We start from the raw sequence: 23,473 nt of genomic DNA, 5'->3' as shown, positions 1-23,473 counted from the left end.
AATATCATTAAGCTAGAAACCACATGTACAAGTTACCATGACACCTAAATGGGATCTAAAATACTAGCTAGATATAGCAATAGTAACACTACCTCTTTCATAACTGGCTTTCATATGCAACTCTGAGAAGTTGCATATGAACATATGATCAACCATAAATAATAGCTTCAGTCTATCAGTTTGGAATAATACAATTCAGATTGTACCATATTGCCATTACCAGTATACCAGAAGACTGGACTGGATCTTGACACTAAACTTCCTGGTTTATTTATCCTATCAATAATATAATAGATTTCTAGTATTACTGGGCTTGTCACAGAGGTGAAAAGATTTCCATTCTTCAAAGAAATGTCATTTGTAGTGTCAAATGATGACACAATGTTATACTTTCCAGATTTATTTTTTTTTCTTCTGAGCACATTCTGCCAGTAGTATGGAGAATAGTGTAAAAGTTTCTCATCAGCAGCCTTACAATATGTGGAAGAAACAGGTAAAGGCACCAAAATAAGGTCAAATGTTAAACTGCAGTGCAAAATGCAATTTAACATTTGTTATAGGCTTAGCAAACACTCCTCTAATGAACCAGACCTTTATTAGAGTTCATATCACTGGTGATTAAGCTTTCTCTGACAACTCATTTCACCTCCTGCACTTTTACATTACACTTCACAATAGGAAAAAGAATAAAATATTAATGCCAACAAAGATCAGACACTTTTTGTGCCTTATTGCAACTTAATGTCTGTAATGTCTTCTAATTTGAGTAACTTGAACTTTGTTTCAGTCCCCACAGGCTAAATCAAATATAAACACAAAATATTCTGGCAACCGAAACTTCTTAAACTGCTAAATTAATAGCACATCACTAATAAGATTATTTTCTTAAAAAAGAAGAGGAAGACAATGAAAATACACAGTACCTCATCTAATTCCATTTCATCTGGACTTTCCCATGGTTTGATAAATTTGCCACGAGATCTCTTCAAAGGCACAATAACTATGTAATAGCCTCTGTAAAAGAAAGAGTGGGACAAAAGTGAGGCTGAAGGAAAAGGAAAATGAATTGATGGAGTATGTTTGTTCAGAGAGGCTCATAAAAACTGCCTGTCAGACTGAGAAATATTCCAGCCTTCCAAACATATTTGTAAATATTCACATATTGAAAACAAATTTTGGTATATATTCAGTATATTTAACAAAAAAATGGTACTAATTACTTGCCTTTTCATTTGAACATAGAAATATGTATAGGAAAATTTAATTACAGCATTCTAAAATGCCTGCATATTTGACTGCAAGTTATTATTTTGTTTGAAATACAAGATCCATCGGACACTACCACCACTAATGTGGAAACAAACAAAAGCACAAACATAAAAAGACTCAAACCCCTAAAATGAAACATTATCCCATTTTTTCCACTTTCATGTAAAATTTGAATAGTATGGTAACATAATGTTACCATAACAGAAAATAAAACTACATATCATAAATTCACACATTCCACACACAATCTCTTCACTTTTGAGTATCAACTGCCATCAGCTTTTCCTACTTAAGTATTCTTTTCACAGTCATAGATGTATGTTCTCTTCACAGCTAGGATTCACATATCCTCCCACATATTTTCCACTGAACAGTTTTTCTGAAAATGTTTTGCTTCCTCTGCACTCCTTCCTCCACTTCTGCCTATTTCTCCACCAAAAATTGTATATGTGACTAAAGAAATAGTAGAATCACAACAGCATGAAATCCAGGATGGTATAATATGATATTCAAGACATCAAGTACTCCTTACCTCAGAGAAGGAAAGAAGCTGTTTCCAGTAACAAGATCATTAAGAAGGTGTCTCTTGATCTCTATTATGGAAAACAGTGTTTTCTATTCCTGCCTCCTTCCTCCTTTCATTTATATTAGTAGGTAAAGGAGGAGGCTAAAGAAAATGACTTGCCTTACAATTAATCGAAACCTTGCCCATTCTAAATCAACTCTATAAACTGTCTTTGTATCATATCAATGCATAGCACTGGTTCATTTTAATGGTCTCTTCTTAACTAAAGCAGTTTCCTCTAAAATAAATCTAACAACAATCTGTATTATTAGCTACTGTTCTAAATGCTTAAGTTCCTGACACTCAATAGTGTTAAGAAATTTGAGAAATTTATTTGTAGAAATGCAAAGCTCTAACAGAATGTATTAAACAAGAAGTGTAGCCACAGATCTGCAACTTTTCTCTTGCTGTATTGTCATGATTTAAAGAAAATTTGTATCATACATTCTTTACAGTAGAAATGAAAAATAATCTCTAAGAATTATATTCTTATTAATTAGGAATATTAATTAATTAATTAAGGCTGCTTGAGCTCAGATTTTAAAGCTGAGTATGTATATTAAACAAATCTTCAGATTTTTATTTTTTTCCTTAAATGTTACCTAAAATGCTACTTTAAAAGCTTTTTTTTTAAATAGTTTTATGAAACAAGAATATTAAAATATCTGCAGTAAGATGTATTCTCAGTTTCATAATAATCATCTGTACATGTAGACATATAACATATATTTTTCCCAAACATATATTAGGATTAGATATATAATTACATTTCAGAAATTACGTGATTGAGAGATATGACAGGACTCTAACTCAGTAAGAGCTGCAGGGATCTGTCAATATTTCTCCTAGGGCAACAAGACAAGTAAAAATGTTATAAACAAATATAAAATCTTAAAGGAAGTTTAATTGGGCTCTAAAGTGCTTCCTCTTTAACACAAAAAATTGCAAATGACATAAATAGCTCTTCTTTGTTGACATTTCCTTCCCCCCCCTCACCCCACACGTTATGACTTTTGTCCTGACAACTGATTTTTAGAATTTTTTTCCAGGATCTCTGCCTCCCAAGAAGCCTTCTGTCATCTTCACAGATAGCTTGTCTGCTCCAAAGTCAGGATACCAAAGGATTAATTTCTTCAACAGTTTCTATTTAATTATTCCCTTTCCCCAAAACTGGCTTTTATCAAACTGATGAGAAATAAACTATAAGAAGAATTTCTCAGAAATGACAAGAAGACAAGCCAAACAGAAATTTAGAAGTAGACACACTGGACTTAGTGGCTGAAGTAATATTCTTCTAAACATACTAAGACCTGAAGAAATATTAGTAGACAGCATTTTGGAGTACTTTGAAATAAAATATCTTGTATCAATGAATAAATGGATGCTGTTCTTAATCAGTGTCAGCAGGTCACACAGGCAGTATGCAGATATTTTATAGGAACTTTGGGGGATAGGAATGAAAACTGTGAAATGCTTAGGAATGTGGAAGTAGCAAGCCTGCCCATGCTGAGAATTTTCTGAAAAAAAAACAGAATGTCTTTTCACAATCAATAACCTATGGAATGTCTACGTCTTGCTAACCCAAGGCTGTAGCTCTAGAAACCAGAATAGAGGATTGAAAACTACTATTTAATAATTAAAAATTTAAGGCAAATAAGTAACCTAGATTTCTCTTTATTCATGCCAATATCAGAAGTACTCCAGTTGGCCAGCTCTAATGTAAATGCAGAAAAAGAAAAAATATCTTGGGGGAATTATACAACTCCCTTGATATAAACATATATTTTCCTTCAAGTATTTCTGAAGTAGAATCTATTCATATTAACATCTTGAACTATATTTCTTATCAGTATTTAAACAAAACTAGATGGTAGCTGAAATGCAACAATTGACCATGGATCCTTTTACCTCATTAAAAAATCAATTTCCAATATCAGTTCATAGAAGTAATCTGGCAAATGAATCTTCCTCTACTATGCTAACTTTTCCTCTACACAGAAACATCAAAAATCTTCAAACATCAAATGGAGGATTTTACTCTTCAGTAGTCTCATTGCATAATTTTAACCTGAATATCAAAATTCCCTGTCTTCATTTTGTTTAGTTTCAAAGAGGTTTAGGGTATAATAATGTTTGCTAGTAAGGCAAAAACTTACTCTTTTAACTTGCTTAAGCCTACCTTTAGGACAATTTTCTTCTTTACTAAGGCATACGACATGAGTAACAAATCTTTGCAAAAGCAGATTTACTCTTTTATATAGTATCTACAGTGTATATACCTTTTCTTTTTCAGATTCATAAGAATTCATATAAAACAAAAACAATTGAGAATTAGTCCTTATACATCATTCAGACACTGAAGATGTGCTAGATGAACTTCATAGCAGTCTACTGATTACCTTTTTTTTCCCCCTACCTCTTTTTTTTTTTTTTTTTTAGCTAACAGGGTGTTCATACATTTTTATCAATCAAGAAACATCCAGCATGTAAATGTTACTTTCACATTCTTTCACAATTTCTTTGTGCATGCCTCCCCTCATAACTTTGATCATTCACTAAGATTTTCAGTACATACAGAATATTTTAAAGCTGAAAGCATGAGTACCTTAACAATAAGTAAAAAAATGAAACAGTTCACATATATATATATTGCTGCAAATTATAAAGGACAGTGAAGTTCTGTTATTTCTAGCTAAGTATTGAAAACATAGCATGTCTTACAGAAGATATTATTTGCTTTATTATGTTTTGATTGAGCGTGCTTTTGTGTGTACTTTATTTGTTTTGGTAAGTTGAAGGCAATGAGGGAAATATAAGGCTTGCTAGAACCCATCAGAATTCCAAAGGCTGACATCTTAAATAAAATGCAAGACTTTGCAAACATGGAAGATTCAGCGAAAGTTGCTTCAAATAGAAATTGCTTCAAATTAGCCAAAATACTTTAAAAAAATAATAATAATTTAATATGTTTCCATCACTACATCCATCTGACCAAGCAGTTGTGGTCTCTGCTTAAGTTTTTACTCTGTATCATCATCAAACACTAAGATAATGAAAATTACATCTACCCTCTTCAGTAAGTTTTAAAGGCTCTTAAAACACTATTCTCAATCTCATTCATCTATCTATCTCAATTTCATATCATCCATCTTCTCATCTATAATCCTTTAAGGTAAATAATTAACTGTTTCGTCTTCAGTGTAATTAGTATCATTGAAAGATTCTCAATGTAGGATGAATATAACCACTAGCATATAATGTACCCATAGATGAAAAGGAACAGCAATTGTGCAGTAGTTACAATGAGGTGTTTTTTTAAAATAAAATTGTTCTTCCCCTACAAGATCCCTATAATTTCATATATTCTAACAAACATTGGATGTCTAAACATGACAGAATTTTCCTTTCAATATTTAGATGCATTGGTATGCTATTCCTGAGATACATCATTTTTTTTTGTTTGCTTTTCTATATTAAGTTATATGCAATATAAGAAAGAGCATTGACTGTTTCCACTGCTATCTCCTTCTATTGTCTGACCAGCTATCCTGCAAGTTTTTCTTCTGTAAATGCTCTGCCTCATAAATCTTTTTTTGACTCACTCTTCCTTAGCTGCATTTGTTACTGACCAAACCTTACTCAATCTAATACTAATGGCTACATTTTTCAGGTTTTCATCCTTTTACTGTCTCAAAGTCATTTATTTCAGGACTTCACCTGCCTCAAAATTCTCAGTCAGTAATGAAAAGGTAGAGCAACATTCTGAAGAACTGCCAGTTAGAATGCACGAAAGAGAAGGCAAGTGGAATCTCCAACAATTTTTAATGATTTTCTCATTTTTTCCCCATGTACTTTACATTACAGATGGAAACTTTACAGACCAGCAAGAGCAGCAACACTCATTGATTGTACTTTGCTTCATATTTTCTTGCCAAATCTTCATCTGTCCTCTCTAACAGTTCTCTGACAGTTCTGTCAGATCCTAAGTCCTATTTTTGTTAAATCTCATAGCAACTCTTCTCCTCAAATGGAACTAACCTCTACCAAAACTCTGTAAAATCTTTCAGCCAAGTTTGCTGTTTTTGTTATTGTTGTTGTTGTTTGGTTGGTCAGTTTAGTTTGTTTGTTTGTTTGGCGTTTGATTGTTTTTTAAACTTGGAGGAGATGATCTGAAATTTTTGTCTTAAAAAAAGACAAACTTCATAATTAAATCACTTGAAATAACATAAGTGCAGTAACAATCCTTCATAGTTCCAAATAATTCTGGAATGAGATCTAGTATTTTGTGTTGCTGCAGGTGGATAAACCTACACTGATAGGTTATCCATTCTCTACACGAGGATACATTTTTCAAAACACAGCTGGTTTCATAACTATCTGGAATTAATAGAGAAAAGAAAGAAGTTATCGAAGAAACAACCAGAAACAGAACATAATTTTTATATTTTTTGCCACTTATATATCCAACCAGAATTTACTACGTACTCAGCTGAGTAATAAACTGATATTCATTTTTAGTCCAAATGTTTCTACAGATAACTGAACTTTGTACCTTTAGGGGGAATAAAGCCCTGGTGGACCACTATATGTCCAGATTTTATTAGCAGAATAGTAAGAATTATCAATGCCATCAAGTCACTCACTTTATATTCTCATTTGATGGTACTTCTGGAAGTTCCACAGTTATCATGCCATCTAAGTTTGTTTTTCCAATGAAGACTGGCTTGGTGCGAAGCACATCTGGTGCAGTCTTTGCTGTCACTCTGTGCTGAAGACCTCCAGCACTGTTCCCTCTGTTTGTCAGCACAAATGAATACGATGTCTCTGGCTTCAAGTTAGTGATCAGTTTTTGAGTAGCACGTCCATCAACCTCCATCACCATTTTGCCGTCATCATAAAGGATCTAAGTTAAAGTATAAATCCAATGCAATTTTTGTTACTAAGAGAAGGCAACTGATATCATCTCAATTAATTCAGGAATTTGCCTCGCTATAAATTTAAAATGACGCTCACAAGTGGCAGTTTAAGTTGTAAGATACTACTAAATTCACTACGGCAATTAAATGTTCTTTGTATGCAGGAAAAAATGCACTATATTAATGTAGAGTAAGCATTGCTGAAGTCCAATTTCACTTACTCAAATTCAGTAGCTTTGCTCAAATCAACTATTTATATCAAGGCACACTTTTCTTAAAGTACCTTTCTTTATTTCAGTCATACTCCATATTCAGAAAGGTTTTAGCATCTTTTAGTTCATAAAGTGCTGTTCTTTACTGGCCACTTCCTGAGATGACAAGTCATGAATAGTAACATAGAAGTGATGAAGACCAAACTGAGATCTGGATCTGATTTCTTTATCTTAATGCTATACTTAGTGGAGTAACAGAGTTCAAAAATGAGTTCTTATAAATTTGAGGAGATGAAAAGTCAAAAGGAATTCATAGTCATAAAAATAGTAAAAAGATAACTGTTCTCTTTTCATTGTTCAGTCTAAAATATAGATTGCAATGAACTACTAATTAGCAAGATGTTCACACCATGCATAACAAGCATCATCAGTTTGACTTGGAAACATTACCACAAGAAGTTCATAAAGCCAAAGGACTTAATTTGACAGCTTGGGTCAATGTTGCTGATTAGTTTGCATTCTTCAATATTATAATAGAAAACAAAACAAAACAAAACAAAACACATAATTCAGTAAAGTACTTAAGTGGTTGAATGTTATCCTTTAATTTCCCTATTTACATTCTATCAAATAAAAAGCAACTTACTTTGAAAGGTAAAGCTGAGTTGTAGTTTTCTGGAATCTCCCAAGACAGTAAAACTGAAGTCTTCATTACTGCTTTAACATGAAAATTTTTTGCAAACACTGCTGGAAAAAAAGGAAATTTTGTATGTAAACAATATCTTGGAGTTTAGATTTTGTCGTATTTCCACAGCTACCTCGGCGTATTAGCTTTCCATTTGGGTCAAAGAAACAAAATTAATTCAGTTCTCCTACCTGTTCGTTCACATCTAAATATTACATTCTAAGTAATTTTCACTCTTATCTAATGACAATCCAACATGTACATTCTCCTTACCTGTAAAAATTGTGAAGATGTTAGCCAGAACTTGTTTGGCAAGGACAACTGAATTCTAAGGCATCCAAAACATATTAAGATTTATATACTTTACCTTTTGTGTTTGTTGAACCTATTTTTATGAATGGGCCGGTCAGTTTTATTTACAGCTTCAAAAACACTGACATCCAAAGACCGATACTCCTTTAAAGGTCAACGCCATAAGCAGACAAATCCTACCTTGATCCACGGGTAGTGTCCTGAACTGGACACTTGGACTATATGGACCAGGCCCTTTGCTTGTGTGGGCACGTACTTTTACATCATATGTGGTATCTGGTTTTAAGCCAGAAAGTGTCATAGTGGTATCAGCAGGAACAACAGGGAGTTCTACTGGTTGGTAAGCAACATTGATATCTCTGTACAAGATGGTGTATTTGGTGATAATGCCATTTCTCTCTGCCAACAGTGGCATCTGCCAAGTTAATTGAACTGATGTAGAAGTAGAGCTTTCTGAGTGGAGATTTTGAGGAAATCCACTGGGTACTTCTTCAGGAATAGAAATCTCTTTAACCATCTCCTCCCCAAAGCCCACTTTATTTCTAGCTGACAGCCTGAAGACGTAAGAAGCTCCTTTGTGAATGTCTGTAGCTGTGAAGTGATCTTCCTTTTCTGAGAACTCCATGGTCGTAAATGTATCCACATCCTTGCGACCAAATTTCAGGCGGTAACCCTGCAGCGGGCCAAAGGTGTCCACAGGAGGGTGCCACTGAATTAGAGCTGTATTCATCTGTGTGTGGCTAATCACAAGACGAGGTTTGCCTGGAACTGTAGCAAAAGGTTATTTAAAGATGATAAATAGAAACAGAACTGCACATAAAGTTATTGAGGCTAGCTTTAACGGGAATATGGATAATTTTCTCTTTCCTCACTCTTTGTTTCACAAATAGCGACCTTTTGAAAGAAATGATGTCTGCCTCCTGCACTACTGAGTCATATAGTATAGTGAACTATGATAATAAAGTCACCTACTGTTCATTGTATCCTTCACTTATCATTCTGAATGCTCTACTGTCCCTTTATAAATATAGAGAACATTCAGAGGCACAGGAGTTAGAAACATCAATCAAGAAGTAAAACTTCAAACAAACATCTTATGAATGTCTCTGTCCTTGTTTAAAAAATAAAACAGTATTGCAATAAGAAACAATTTAATTAATCCAAGGTACATTTCTGTCATTCCTGTAGCAGCAGTAATAATAATAGAGAAATTAAAAGTTCGTTAATCTGTCTAACAGCGTTCTTGCCACTACAAGGTAAAATGCTATAGGAATGAAGTCAATTTTTTGTGCACTTGAACTGGATTTCTTCCGTAGAAGAGGGACTGCACAGAAAGCTCTTCTGTGCTTGCACACCAGATAGATTCAAATCTGTAACTTAGGCCTAAGAGGTCAAACTGTTGATTCATCTTTTAGAGAGGTTCAGACCATAAGTGCAGTGGGCGCATTCAGTGTACAGGACTAAATTTGCTCTTTGCTGATGTGTGACATGGTATTATACAACTCATATTATATCACTTTCTTTCATTTACTGTTTGTATTCCGTTATATAATTATGAACAAACAAACAATTATTTATATTTGCTTTCATATTTATATATTAATGAAATATTTCTATTTAAAAAATGTGTTTCTATTACAATTAAGTATTTGATAATGGAGCAAATCCATTAGTATACAGACATTTCTTGTTCATTGTGTGCCAGTATCTGACAGGTCAAGAAATGAGAGTGTTATTTAGTAGTACTGCTATGATAATAGTGTTCCATGATGACTAATTATTTTAAAGAACATTTGAAGCTTTCTCATGTGAAAGCAATTGTTGCACTACAAGTTCTGGTTCCCACATTAAATATTTTTTTTTAAAAAATTTGAATTATTTTTAAGAGTCTGATTTGCTTGAGTGTCAGAGAACTTATGTTAGAACTTCTGACTTCCATTCCAAGATGTATTAGGAGCAAGGTTGGAAGAATGGCATAGCACAGCTTGAGAAAAATATCTTTCCTCATTATATCTACCATTGGTGCTGATATGGCTTCTACTTGAATTTGAATTATAGCTAGTTTTTATACAAATTTTCCAAATGCCCTTCCTTTTAAATGCCTAACCCACTTGCAGATACACTCCTAGAATTTTTTCACTTCCATTAATTAAAACTCTGTCCAGTTCTCCCTTATTTTATTATGAGCCTTCCTTGAACAAAGAAAAGGCTATGAAGGATGTTAACAGGCTATATTTGCAATAGAAATATTACTGAAACCACTGCAGCATATGAAAGAGAACAGGAGTCCACACATAGAATAACTCCTTCAGATTTCTATAAGAAATGTCGCTGAAAGTTGGGATTTATTAATGTGATGCATTGCTTTTATTGCCTCTCCCCACAGTGGTGGATCTTAAAGTTAATTTTTACTTTGATGGTATGTATAGATGAAGAAAGAAATTAATACTTGCTCAGAAGAGAAAAAGAACATTAAAATGTACACTGTGATTTAAGTAGTAAATAACAATGTACATATTTTTGAAAATTTTAATATGAAGCTCATATGATTCTGAGAAGTATACGATTTTTAGAATAGAACTGATAGACAGAACTCTGAGAATGACATGAACTTGTTGAAATGAGCCCAGAGGAAGGCTATGAAGATGATCAGATGGCAAAAGCAGGCTGAGAGTTAGGATTACTCATCCTGGTGAAGAGAAGGCTGCTCTTGTAGCAGTCTTCTAGTAGTTAAAGGATACCATCAAGAAAGCAGGAGAGGGCTTTTTGCACGGCCATGTAGTGATAGGACAATGTGTAGAGGGTAGATTTAGATTAGATATAAGAACTATGTTCATCACTCTGGTGATGGGAGGCATTGGAACAGATTGCCCAGACAATTTTTAGATTCCTCAGTACTGTAGAGGTTCAAGGCCATGTTGAATGGGAGTCTGAACAAACAAATCTGGAGGAAGGGGTCCCTGTCCAGGACAGAAGGATGGAAACAGATGATTTTTATGGCTCCTTCCAACTCAAATTATTCTATGATTGAGAAATAAAATGTTTTGATCTCTTTTTTTATTTTTTTTTATTTTTTTTTTGATAACATTCAGTTAGTATCTTCTTTAAGTAGTATCACTTGTGAATGTCTTGTCAGAAAAATGCAGGATTCTGTACAGTCCTATGTATAAAAGTGTCGTGAAATTGCCCTGTCTTGAAATTTCTTCTGATTACAATCCCTGAATTTGCTAAAAATTCGAAATGAAATTTATGTCCATGAGAAATATATTTTCAGATTTACTGAAGTAAACTTTCACGTAGCCAGTTGCCTCCCAAGTCACAGTCATATCCATCCGTCTATATCACTGTTATTACATCAGCTTGTTGTGACAAGATAATATTGCCATTAGAGGCATATTCAAGCTACCTTTGATAAACTATGATTACTTGTTTCCATTAGCTGCTATGCACTATGCCAACTGAATCCATGAATATTTTCTTCTCTTTCACTCTCTCTCTCTCTGTCTTTCTCTGTCTCTCTCTGTCTCTCTCTCTCTCTCTCTCACACACACACACACACACACAAATGAAGTAGAAAAAGGAACAGTGATTTTTTTGAAACACTGATATTCTTCAGATCTGTAGCTATGCATGGATTAAACTTAGAATTTATTTTCTTTTTCAAGACTGTTGTCCAGTATGGAGAGCAAATTTTCCATAATAGGCAAGCAGTTGCATTATGAGACTCAAATTTAAAGTTTGAATTAATTCTCCAGAAAAAAAAATCTGTGTGATATCACTGATAAGTAATTCATTTTGTTTGCTGTCATTATCTTGTAAATAATATCAAATTTTCACTAATAATTTTAGATTTCCTAATATTTTGAGGTGGAAATGTTCAGTAATATTTTTTCTTCCATTTAGTTTTTAATACCATGATAGGAAAATGAATAGAAGATAAAAACACACTTTGCAATGAAAATGTTAACAGCTATCTTAACTTCACTAATAACTGCAGTTACCATAATGTAGACATTTACATGTGGTGACTTTTTCCTGTCTAATAACAAAAATCTATATCACTGATCAGGACCAGATGAATAGTTAGTTTTTATCTGAATAACTGCTTTTAAGTAATTATTCTTGAATAATAACCTTGTCCAGTTAACATTTAAACACACATTCACCTTTCATATATACTATACATTCATGCATCTGCACATGATTTGTACTTTTAAAACTAGACTAGAAAGTTACACCCACCAGGTTTTTACTTTAAAATGTAAGTATATAGTTTTTTTTGGGAAAAAAAAAAAAAAAAAAAAAAAAGAAAGAAAGTAAAAATGAAATGGAATCTCAAAAAGGAGATTTTGCTTCAAGTCCACAAGCCCCGGTATTAATGCATTATTCCTTCTGTGTGATGAATTCTCACAGAAAGCAAGTGAGCAACAAATTCTTGATATTGACTGCATGTAATATTTCACTTTTCCAATATCTACATTTGAATTTTCAATATAATGTGAGATCAACCACAACAAGTTGTAACAAGGTAAAGATGCTGATATAAACTAGAAGATAGGAAGAAGAGAAAAGGTAACTAGCTTTTACTTCAGAAACCAGAAAAAGGGATTACTTGTCCACAAGGTGAAGCAAATGGCAAGAACAGTGTAACATAACTGATATTTAAAGGTACATCTGATTCTTGATTTCCAGTCACTTAGGGCTTTATGGAATTTCAGGATTTGTTTAATTTTCTAAAGGAATATCAGAGATCTTAGAAAAATGAACCATGAAATAATCAATGAGAAGAAAATACATTGGATTTTCAAGTTCTACAAGAACTTTTGCAAAGCCTATACTTGTGTCTATAAAGTCATGGTCAAGGTAATCGTGTTTATGTAAATATGATACTGAATTTTAAAATTTTGGTTTCAATGCTACATTTACTCAATCAAGTTCACATGAAATTGGAAAGCATGCATCATTATTTTCACACCACAAGAATTCAGGAGGGAGGAGGTTTGAATGGAAGCTTGGCACATATGAAGAGTAATGATTGAATGGTCCAATCTGAGATGCAACTAGACTCCAAGATAGAGATTTTTTCAAGACAGATGATAAAACTAGACATAGATGTTGCACGGATTAGTACAACATACATTTTTGAAAATGAATTTAAAGCACAAGTCACACAGTATAAAACACAAATACACACAGGCTTGGACTTTACAAATTAGCATGGGCAATACTTCACTAAAGATGCAACAGAAAGTGTTCCATGTGATTGCAATGGAATAACTCTACAAGCTGCACTAGAAAATCCACCACAGGCTGTGAACACAAACAGGTGACCACCATGTTAATGCTGTAGTAGCATCGTTAGTCTAATTTGCTCCACAGCAAGATATTTCAATTTAAAAAAATCTAGTTCTTCACAAAAGAAATTCTGTTCATTCCACCACTGGCAAATGAACTAGCTGAACCTGGCATATGGTTGAATTCTTGTCACCTGTGATCTGTCCACAGTTGCATAATATATTTTACCACTGTTTATTTCTCAGATTGCCTCTGTCTTCAGGGTTTTTCATTTATTTTCTAATTCTCTGTCTTATTAATCACATTCTTCTAAGCAAAGGAGCAACTGGCATTCAGGCTCTTTCCATGTCTTACTGATAGGCACGGCATTGCTTTCCTTACACAGATCAGAAAAGCCCTCCAAAGATTTTTCAAATACCCTTCTCAGCTCTGCATCTCTCATTTTTTTTCTCTCCAGGAAGCCACCAATCAGAACAGAAAAGCTGCTAGAAAGCACAAGTTCCACTTTTTGTCTGCTTCTTGAACTGAGAGAAAGGGGTAGGAGGACACCAGTTATGTTTTCATCTAAATAAATAAGAGGTCAACTACTGAAAGAGGAAAACCTATTTCCTATGAATGCTTTCTAAACTATAGGAAACATCCAAACCACGGTATTGAAAAAAAATAAGGCAAGTATAAGGATTTGCTCATAGATTTATAAGTATATGGTATTACCTGCACCAGTAGTAGATACAAGTTTGGGCTTGCTGCGTGCTCCATCACCTTTTGTTGTGTAGGCTGTTACAGTGAAGGAGTATGTAGTATCAGGCTGAAGTCCAGAAATTATCATTTCCTAAGATGAAATAAAACAAGAAAATTAAAAATTGACTGATTTCTAGGAGTGTACTGAATCTGTAAGACAACTTCTGTATAATACACACAGCACATGCTTTGGTGCTACTGGAAGTACAAGCAAGCATTTGAGAATGCCAACAGACTGTTCTGTGTAAAATAGTGCAATAATTCCCTTTCTTAAAAAATTAAAGCACACTTCTAAATAGAATGCTCCAGGTAGTTTAAGGCACAAGGTCAGTTTCTAAATGGTGTGAACAGTGAATAAGCCCTTATGAAATATATTGCCTGAGGAACCTAACTGATATCGTGAAGTGTGTGCATATGTGGAAACAAAATGCATTTTAACTCAGACATTTAAAGGACAGCACTGACATAGTTATAAGATGCCTACAGAATAAGTACATTGCAGTTGTATCCACACTTTTAATATCATTGTGGTTCAGCTGAGTAAGAAAACCCCTTTTGTCTCATAGCACTTTATTTTCAGTCTCTTACTGGTTGAAATTTACACCTAAAGATCTCAAAGGGATTGAGAAATCATTCAGTCTAGAAGTCTAGAAGAGCTAACTAAAACACCATAATATGATCACAGACTAAATATGACAAATTAAAAAAGTAGCTATAAGACAAGCAACTTTTTGGCTAGTACATGCACACACACACATACGACGGTGACTTCAAGGCCAGCCAACTGAGATGAATGTTATAAGGGCATGCAAAGGAAGTTGAGACTCAATACTCACAATGTAAATAATTTCATTTATAAATATAAGAGGACAATATTTACAAGTAACTAAAAGGTCATAAATTTGTGACTCATCTGCTTCCAGTCTGTGACCACTAGATTACTCCTGTGCATTTTCACATGCTGAATGTATTTATGTTAAATTTCACCGCTGTCAGAGAGATGGTATATGTATGTATCAAAGACTTTATATAAAGAATTATGGATCAAACTAACCACAGGACATGGATTTTTCCAGATACTGGCTATGAGCTCAGTACAGAGGTGGATAGGACTTGGCATTTTATTTGCCATCCTTTATTAACAATGCAGGAATAACAAGCTAATGTTCACCAGGAACGGGAGAAAAAAAAAAAAAAAAAAGAAAAGAAAAGAAAAATCACACCAACAGAATAGAAACATATTTAAAACAAGCAACAGACCAAAAGAGCAACAGTAACAACAAACATACCAACCCACCCCCGAAACCCTGTGGAATCTATCTCAGAATGGAATTGAGCTTAAAATCCAAAATCATTAATACACATTTTTCTTCTTTCAGAGGAACTCTCAAACTGATATTAGCAGAATAAAATTGTAAAATAAAATAATAAAAAAAGAAAAAAATCACCTTTTTAAACAGTGATGAAACTATCATCCTCATTTAAAACAAGCAGTACTTCATGGTGTAACAGAGATGCGATTGCATGTAGCGCTGTCATTTAGAAGTCTGACTTGGATACAGCAATCATGCAGGGCTTTTGACATTAGTGCTAGCGTGCCTAATACAGTTACTGAATTACCCAAAAAGAAGTACAACTAACTTCAACCTTTAGCTACAAAAATAAAAGGTACGCTTCAAAAGAATACAGAAAAACTTTCAACTACTTGCAATTCCAAACCATTCTGGTTTTATTATTCTAACAGCATTTTTTAAGAAGGAAATTATGAAGCAAGGTTAGTAACAGCCTAAAAATAAGAAAACATAAACCATTTATGTGAATTTCAAGATCATGCTAATTCTCAGAGCAAACAAACAACAAAAAATCCCCACTCCCTCTGGTGAGGGAAAAAAAAGAAGTGCCATACAGGAAAAAAACTGGATGTTGGTGCATGCATCTTTACATATGACAAAAAAAAAAAAAAAAAAAAAAAAAAAAAACCAAACCAAAACAAACAAACCAAAAAAAACCAGAAAAAAATAAAGGAGGCTACAAGCAAACAAGAAAAATATGAAATGAACAAAAAAAAAAAAAAAAAAAAAAAACCCAAAACAAACAAAAATCAACATTCATTTATTCTGGCCAGTCAAAAACTACTCACATGTTCAGTAGTATCATCATATTCCCACTGATTGAGAGAAAAGAACATTGGAAAGAAAAACAAAAGAAGTGAAAAGAATATGTAGCCTGGTTGAGTTAATCTTTTCTTCTTAATAGTACAATAATTAAGAAAGATGTCTGGAAAAATCGTGTAGAATTTGAGTTAATTGTATAGACTTATGTAGAATGTGGTTAATGAAATCAGGCCAGACATTTTTAATTCCACATCTGCTCCCCTCAAAAAAATCTCTCTCTCTCTTTCCTTGAAAGACAGAAAAATTAATGAATCTTCTTGTATCACATATTAATATTTTATGATGGACTGTATTAGCAAAAGCCACAGAGACAAGATTAAATTCTATGTGGTTTATTTAATCACGTTACCAGGCTATGTGCTTTATTTTCTCCAAATTAATTCAATGCCTTATTAATAGTACAATGCCATGATTTTTCAGACTTGAAACCTAACCAGACCAAGGTCGTATACAGCCAAGGTCTTTGCACTCTGTACAAGCCCTGATCATGTATCATAAAAATAAATGAAGGGAGGCGTACTGAAAGGAGAAAGGAGGTGACTAACTTGAAAGTCAATTCAAAGCCAAATTTGGATAAAAGGAACAAAGGCTATATAATACTTGAGCTCCAATATCACACCTAGACTTCCCTTCTAATATTCCAGCATTTAAAAATGATTTTATACTACTACCACATAGAAGCTAAAATTGAAAACATGAGCAAGAAAGAAGAGAACTAAAGCACAGAATGATTTCTTATTCGGTCTCCTCTCTTCTTACTTTCAAAATCTTTTCCATCTTTCTCTTCACTGAATTTAATTTGCAAGAACATTAAATTTTGGGAAATAGATTTAAGTTTTATTTAAGTACATTAATACAGATTGATAGACAGAGAGGCAAATGATTAATAATGGCTTTTGGGAATTGAGATAATACTTAAAGAATTGTCTTGACAGCAAAATGGAGTGCACACAAGACCTGATATTAAAGTAGTTCTACAAAGCTGAAAATTAGAACTAAGCCTATAAGAAAAAAGAGAAAATAAAAACAAAAGAAGCCAAATTTAATGCATTTATTCAAATTAAAGAGAAGAATTTCTCTCTTCATGTTAAATTTCTTCAGTTCTTAGGATCTGCAGTCCTTAAATTGACCTAGTTGCAAGAGGTATAATAGTTTCAATATTGACTTGTAACTTCAGTGCTAGAAGGCTTGGGAACTTCCAGTTTAACAGAGTAAAAGGATAAAAGGAACAAAGGCTATATAATATTTGAGCTCCAATATCACACCTAGACTTCCCTTCTAATATTCCAGCATTTAAAATGATTTTATACTACTACCATGTAGAAGCTAAAATTGAAAACATGAGCAAGAAAGGAGAGAACTAAAGCACAGAATGATTTATTATTCAGTCTCCTCTCTCTGCATATTCCAATCAGTGAAACTCTATTGCTGACGATATTTAAGCTTAATGTTATCAGACTTGTGCTTTCATCATGTCTCATAATTTATAAAACAGATATGCAATTTCACATCCCAAACCTATTGATATGAATAATGACAAACATAAATACCTCACTGCTTTCTAAGGTCACAAAAATAAATTCATTTCCTCTGAACTGTGTGATAAGGTAAATACACGATTATGATAGAAACGCAATAGTAATGGTTTAACAAAGGTCTCTCATTTCACTTAAGGCTCTCCATATAAATAAATAAATACTGGGTGGTTGAATCAGTGCAAATTTTGTTACATTGGCTGCGACCTGCCCAAATACTTCTGTGCCCGTATAGCTCTAAGCATAGCTATAGGAAGAAGTTCCAAGGCTTACGGGAACCAGCAGAATGACATAGCTTTGGGTATATGCCTGTACAAAAGGATGATTGTGATTAGTTCAAGAATATTTAAATATAAATATTTTGGAAAGAGATGAGATGAAAAAAACTGTAGCTAGTAGTATGGAAAGATCTAAATAGCTGTTTAGAAAATTGAAAGTATTCATTACAACACTTAAAATATAGGATGCTTCAGTTACCTGTGCATCAGCCAGCATGATGTCCTTCAGCATGGGCTGACCCCTTGGCTCTCCATTTTCCATTCTTACATAGTGGACCTGGTATCCTCGAATCTGACCATGCTGCTTATTGGGTACAGGTGAGCGCCATGACACTTTAACAGCAGTAGAGTTGACAGCCTCTACCTCGACTTTGCGAGGAGGACCACTAGGAACTGGAACAACATCATTGGATAAAACAAAATTACAGGCACCTGTCCCACCCATGACTTTTGCCTTTTTTTTTTTTTTTTAAAGGGGTAGACTCACTATGTTTTCTCTGAAGAATACAAATGGTTCAACAAATATAAATGCTCAATCAATCTGCTCTACCTTTCAGTGAAAAGATCAAAAAACATGACTGATGCAAAAAAAAATGGAAGAAAAAAGAGTATTAGAGAAATAGAAAAACATGTAAAAATGCACAAAAGCCAAGGAAGATGCTTTGGGAGTCAAAGCATTACAGTACAAAGAGGTATTGTAATCACTGAAATAATAACAATAAGAAAAACACAAAAGATTTCCAAAAAAGTTTCCCTTATATTGTTTTGACAAGTTCTTTGTTTGTTTGCTTGCTTTTTTCCTTTTTTTTCTTTTTTTTTTCTTTTTTTCTTTTTTTCAGAAGTATAAAAAGGAGGTTGATAATAAGGCTGTCTTCTGTCATTCTAAAGCATAGAAGAAAACAAAACATGTGGAGCATCAGCTTTTTGAGATAAAAAACAAAACAAAACCCCCCAAAAAAAAAAAAAAGAAAGAAAAAAAAGGTAAAAAGAAAAAACCTAAACAAAAAAAGAAATTAAAAGTCAAAAATTACAAGACAGAACAAGAAAACAGTTAAAAATACATGAAGAACATTTTGTACATTTCAAAAAATAATGGTAAAATGAAGGAAAAGGTAGGAAGACCTTTCCCCTATGTTATTTTAATGTTGAAAGAGGAGAACGACGAACATGTAGGGGCTCAAAGGGGCAGTAGAGTCACTCCATTGACAAAAAAGGTGTTTTCTTTAAAAAAGTAAAAATATCATATAGATAAATGAAGCACAAGTCTTTGTTTGAAAATTAACCCCACAAATTGTGATATCTCTGAATTGAGGAAAAAGAAGCAAAAATTACTGTTAGGTTATTTAAAATATAGCAGATCGAGAGAGGCGCAAACTGATGTAGAGGAGGCAACATACCATCTTCATCTGTGCGAATCAATACTGCTAAGCTCTCTGGGCCAGGTCCAACATCAGTGTGGGCGGTCACAGAGATCCGGTACTCAGTCCATTTTTCCAGCTGTTCCAAAAGGTATTGGGTACTGTCCGAGGAAATTCCCAAAATTTCATGGGGTTTGACATCTTCTCCATCAATCTCAACGTACTTGATGGAGTATGCAGTGATAATGCCATTCTGGTTTTCCACAGGTGGAGGTTTCCAACTTACCAAAATGCTAGTGGAGCTGGGACTTGTGCAACTAATATCTTGAGGAGGAGCAGATGGCTCTGGTTTCAGTAGTGGGTTAAAGGAGGATTTGAGTGAAAGGATAGAAGTGATTGAAAAAAATGAACAAAAGAAAAAAATAAAAATAAATAAACAATAACAAAATGAAAATAAAAACTAAACAGGAAAAAAAAGGGTAGAAACTTAAAAAGCAAAACATCAGATAATCATATGCACCTTGGCTTATTAACATGAGTAAACAGAAAATGAATAGACTAATTAAATAGTGAAAAATCATGTAGGGGAAATATATGACAACAAAACCTCAAAATAACATTACCTACCTGTATTAAAATTCTTCTTGAAATAAAAACAAAAACGTGACAGTTCTATGGCTACTTATCTATCCTTGTAAACAGTGCAATTAGTGCAAGTTATAATATTTTAAATTATGCATTTGATATGTTTATTTACAAATTTTGAATGTACTGCCTTTAGTTGGGTTTCCTTCTATGAAAATATTTAGCCTCTTACAGAACACATTTTAACTTGCAATAATTGCTAGAAATTAGCCCAAATATTTCTTGTAGCCTCCCCACTATCATAAACAAATTATTCTATTTTATTTATTGACATTTTTACTCACTGAGTCTGTCTGACCCATATTAACAACAAATGACATTTGAGTCGAAAGTATACTAGAAACATGCATTCAAAAGAAGATGAAAAAGTCTTAGTCAAAGATTTACCTACCAGGAACAGTGTCACGCTTGCTGATTCTGACTTTAACTTTTACTTACCATAGATCAGCTGTAAGCTTTTTTTTTTTTTTTTTTTTTTTTTACTCCTCTTGGACACACCTTTGCTAGCAAAGAATACGTCCTACCAGTAATATAGGTTATTCTATGGGAAAAACAGATATCTGGACCCAAACACTGTGTCAAGAAAGCAGGTATTAATTTTACAAAGAGAGTTCACAACCTTCAGAGCCTCAGAAAGGTGAGGCTTTCTGTTTCTTATCTGTTCACCAATGCTGATATTATGGAGCAAAAGTGCTCACCTTTACTGCTTCATAACTAAAGGAGTTTGTTAGCATAGCCACCTTTTCCAGAGTATTAAATCATGCATGACATTCCACTGCTTTCATTGAGATAATTCAAGTACTGAAAGCTCGGTATGCATTCCTGTTCTTAAATGAACTTCACCTTAGCAAATTGTGTACATAGTAATTGAGAGCACAGAGCACTTAAAGCACACACACACACACAAAAAAAAAAAAAAAAAAAAAAAAAGCATAGTTTAAATTCTTGAGCAGACATGGACTTCTGCATTTCTGTCTTCTCTCTTGTATGGAAAACAAAGATTTTGAGATCTGTATGTGAGATATGTATAAATCTTTTATTTATTAATTAATTCATTTATCTTTTTATCTACTGTTTTGTTCCCATTTCTAAAGGAGAAAGAGAAACAAATGGATTTTTGGTATTTATGCCAGGCACATCAAATAAAAGTAATACAGAAAGCCTAGGACCCTGCTGTGACCTATCACATTCACAGATGTGTATTTCAATTCCCTACAGTTCTTTTTACAGGGATCAATGTCTTTTCACTCAGTATGATACTCTGTTCTTCTGAAGGAAAAACGAGAGGGAATATATCAGCATTTCAACTAACTAAAGGAGATGGATAGAGGAACAAAAGGGAATTAGAGAATTATTGTTTTTTTTGTCTTTTTTTAATTTAACCTAATTCAAATTATCAAGTATTCAAAAATATTCATCTGTTTCTGCCATGAATTTTTAAAGGAACTAAAATGGAAGCAAAATCTTCCTATGTGATAATAAATTCCTCTAGCATCTTTCTCTGAAACCAAAATGAATGGCAGTAAAGTATACTAGTGAACACTGCTAATGAACTGATAGAAGTTATCAATTTTTAATTCTTGTCATTCTGCAAAATGCAAAGTATTGCTCTAATGTAACTTAGGATAATTCGTATAGGCTACCTGTATAAACAGGTTTATTAAAGCATGTATTTATTCTTAAAACATATAATATTTAGACTTGTTGAAAACTTTTTAGAAGATAACAAGTGTCTGCTTACATTCTACTGAAATCAATTAAATTTTATTAGCATCTGAGGGAATAAAGCCTCCATATTGTATTTCAGAAGGGAAAAATGGCAATGTGTTTAAATGTAAAACTTGCACCCTTGGCCTTCAAATGTTTAATCTCCATGCACAGTTTACATGCCCTTCACCTATTAAAGAGAATGAAAATACTAAGCTGAAATGAGCACAGGAATAAATAAATACTCTTTTCTACAACAAATTATTGATTTTGGATTATTGAAGTCAAACAAGGCATTGACACTAACTCTAAAAGTAGTTTTCATGCTATGTAGTATTTTTGTATGTTTATTCAAAATGCCTTAGAAATACTTCAGAATAACATTTCCCTTTGGTGAAATTTAAGATATAAAGCACTACATCTCTTGTTACATTAATTATCATTAATATTATAACAATAACAAATAATGTTGGTGTGATCACATCTGTCACAGAATACAAATTGAAAAAAAAATCATAGAAACATATGTAACAGAAGCATAGATTATCCTGTAAAACTAGCACTTCTGGAAATTATCCCTATGTATCTCATTGTTTTAATTGAGTGCTAATTGAAATATGGAAAAATGCATGTATAATTCTAATATTTTGTACCACATCTGCATAGACTCAACTGATGTTTTTTTCCCATAAGCATCCACTCAAAAACAAACAAACAAACAAACAAACAAACAAACAAACAACCCCCCCCACAGTTTTCTACTAGAATAAATAATGAATGAACATTAAAAAAGCCCTGATAATAAATATGTAATTTTAACTCAGGAAGAGTAGCTAGTATAACAGTTATGAGGAAATTTTGATACAGTCAGCAGCACCCTACAACTACAAGGATATGCTCCAGGAGCAACGTATTATTACAGGAAACATACAGTGTGAGTGGCCATGTGGAATTTTATGAGTGGAGGATTGTTTCTTATCTACACTTTTCTTTTTCTATAGTTAATGAAAAATCACCCACATCTTAAGTTGATCACAATATTTTAAGTATTCTGCTGTATTAAGAACTGGGAATGCTACATTTTTTGTCATTCCACTTTCTTCTCTTACTATCTTACTGGGTTACTTAGACAAATATCTTCGTCAAATATAACAGGATAAAGTTAGAAAGGAAAAACACCTACTTGACTGCATGGTTTTTGCTGAGATTTCTGCTGTTGAAGCACCCAGTCCCTGTGGAGAACGTGCTGCTAGACGAAATAAGTACAGGCTATTTGGCTTCAGGCCTTGGAGACGATAAGATGTAGTAGGTTCAGTGGAAACCCGGTGCTAAAGGGAAGTAAGTAATAAGACAGTCAAATGTCTAACATGACTAATATTCACAGAATCATAGAATCATTTGAGTTAAAGGTCATCTAGTCCAACTTTTGCAATGAAGAGGGGCACCTACTAGATAGATCAGGTTGCTCAGATGCCATCCAGATTGACCTTGAATGTTTTCAGGGATGGGACATTATCCATCTCTTTGGGCAACCTGTTCCAGGGTCTCATGGTCATTAGTGTAAAAAACTTTTTCCTTATATCCAATCAAAAACTAACCTTTTTGCTTTGAAACCATTTCCCCTTCTCCTATCATAACAGATTCTACTAAAGACTCTGTCCCCTTCTTTCATATACCCCCCCTTCAGATACTGAAAGGCTGCTATCATTTGTCCCCAGGGTTCCCTCTCCATTCTTTTCTAAAGGCTGAACAGCCCTGTCTTTGCAGGGGAGGTGTTCCAT

General features: G+C 33.4%; 1 protein-coding gene across 6 annotated transcripts in view; it reads right to left on the bottom strand.

The window, feature by feature from the left end:
* Nucleotides 1–23,473, bottom strand: part of PTPRD (protein tyrosine phosphatase receptor type D) — a 353,935-nt gene that overhangs the window by 105,345 nt on the left and 225,117 nt on the right. For 2 of the 6 annotated variants that reach the window (XM_090132663.1, XM_090132658.1), the window contains 9 exons: nucleotides 22,876–23,020; nucleotides 19,380–19,685; nucleotides 18,182–18,375; nucleotides 16,136–16,162; nucleotides 13,969–14,086; nucleotides 8,140–8,727; nucleotides 7,609–7,709; nucleotides 6,478–6,737; nucleotides 924–1,014 (listed from right to left, as the gene is read on the bottom strand). In XM_090132663.1, coding sequence (XP_089988789.1) covers nucleotides 924–1,014; nucleotides 6,478–6,737; nucleotides 7,609–7,709; nucleotides 8,140–8,727; nucleotides 13,969–14,086; nucleotides 16,136–16,162; nucleotides 18,182–18,375; nucleotides 19,380–19,685; nucleotides 22,876–23,020 — 1,830 coding nt within the window. The remainder of the gene's footprint in view (nucleotides 1–923; nucleotides 1,015–6,477; nucleotides 6,738–7,608; nucleotides 7,710–8,139; nucleotides 8,728–13,968; nucleotides 14,087–16,135; nucleotides 16,163–18,181; nucleotides 18,376–19,379; nucleotides 19,686–22,875; nucleotides 23,021–23,473) is intronic. The other 4 variants (XM_090132659.1, XM_090132660.1, XM_090132661.1 and 1 more) reach the window with 4 other exon arrangements.

The sequence above is a fragment of the Phasianus colchicus genome, chromosome Z, assembly GCF_987193195.1.
Source record: "Phasianus colchicus chromosome Z, bPhaCol1.hap1.1, whole genome shotgun sequence".
In the NCBI taxonomy this organism is placed as follows: Eukaryota; Metazoa; Chordata; class Aves; order Galliformes; family Phasianidae; genus Phasianus; species Phasianus colchicus.
The sequence above is the reverse complement of the archived record's forward strand: the minus strand, read 5'-3'. Positions and strand labels throughout refer to the sequence as shown.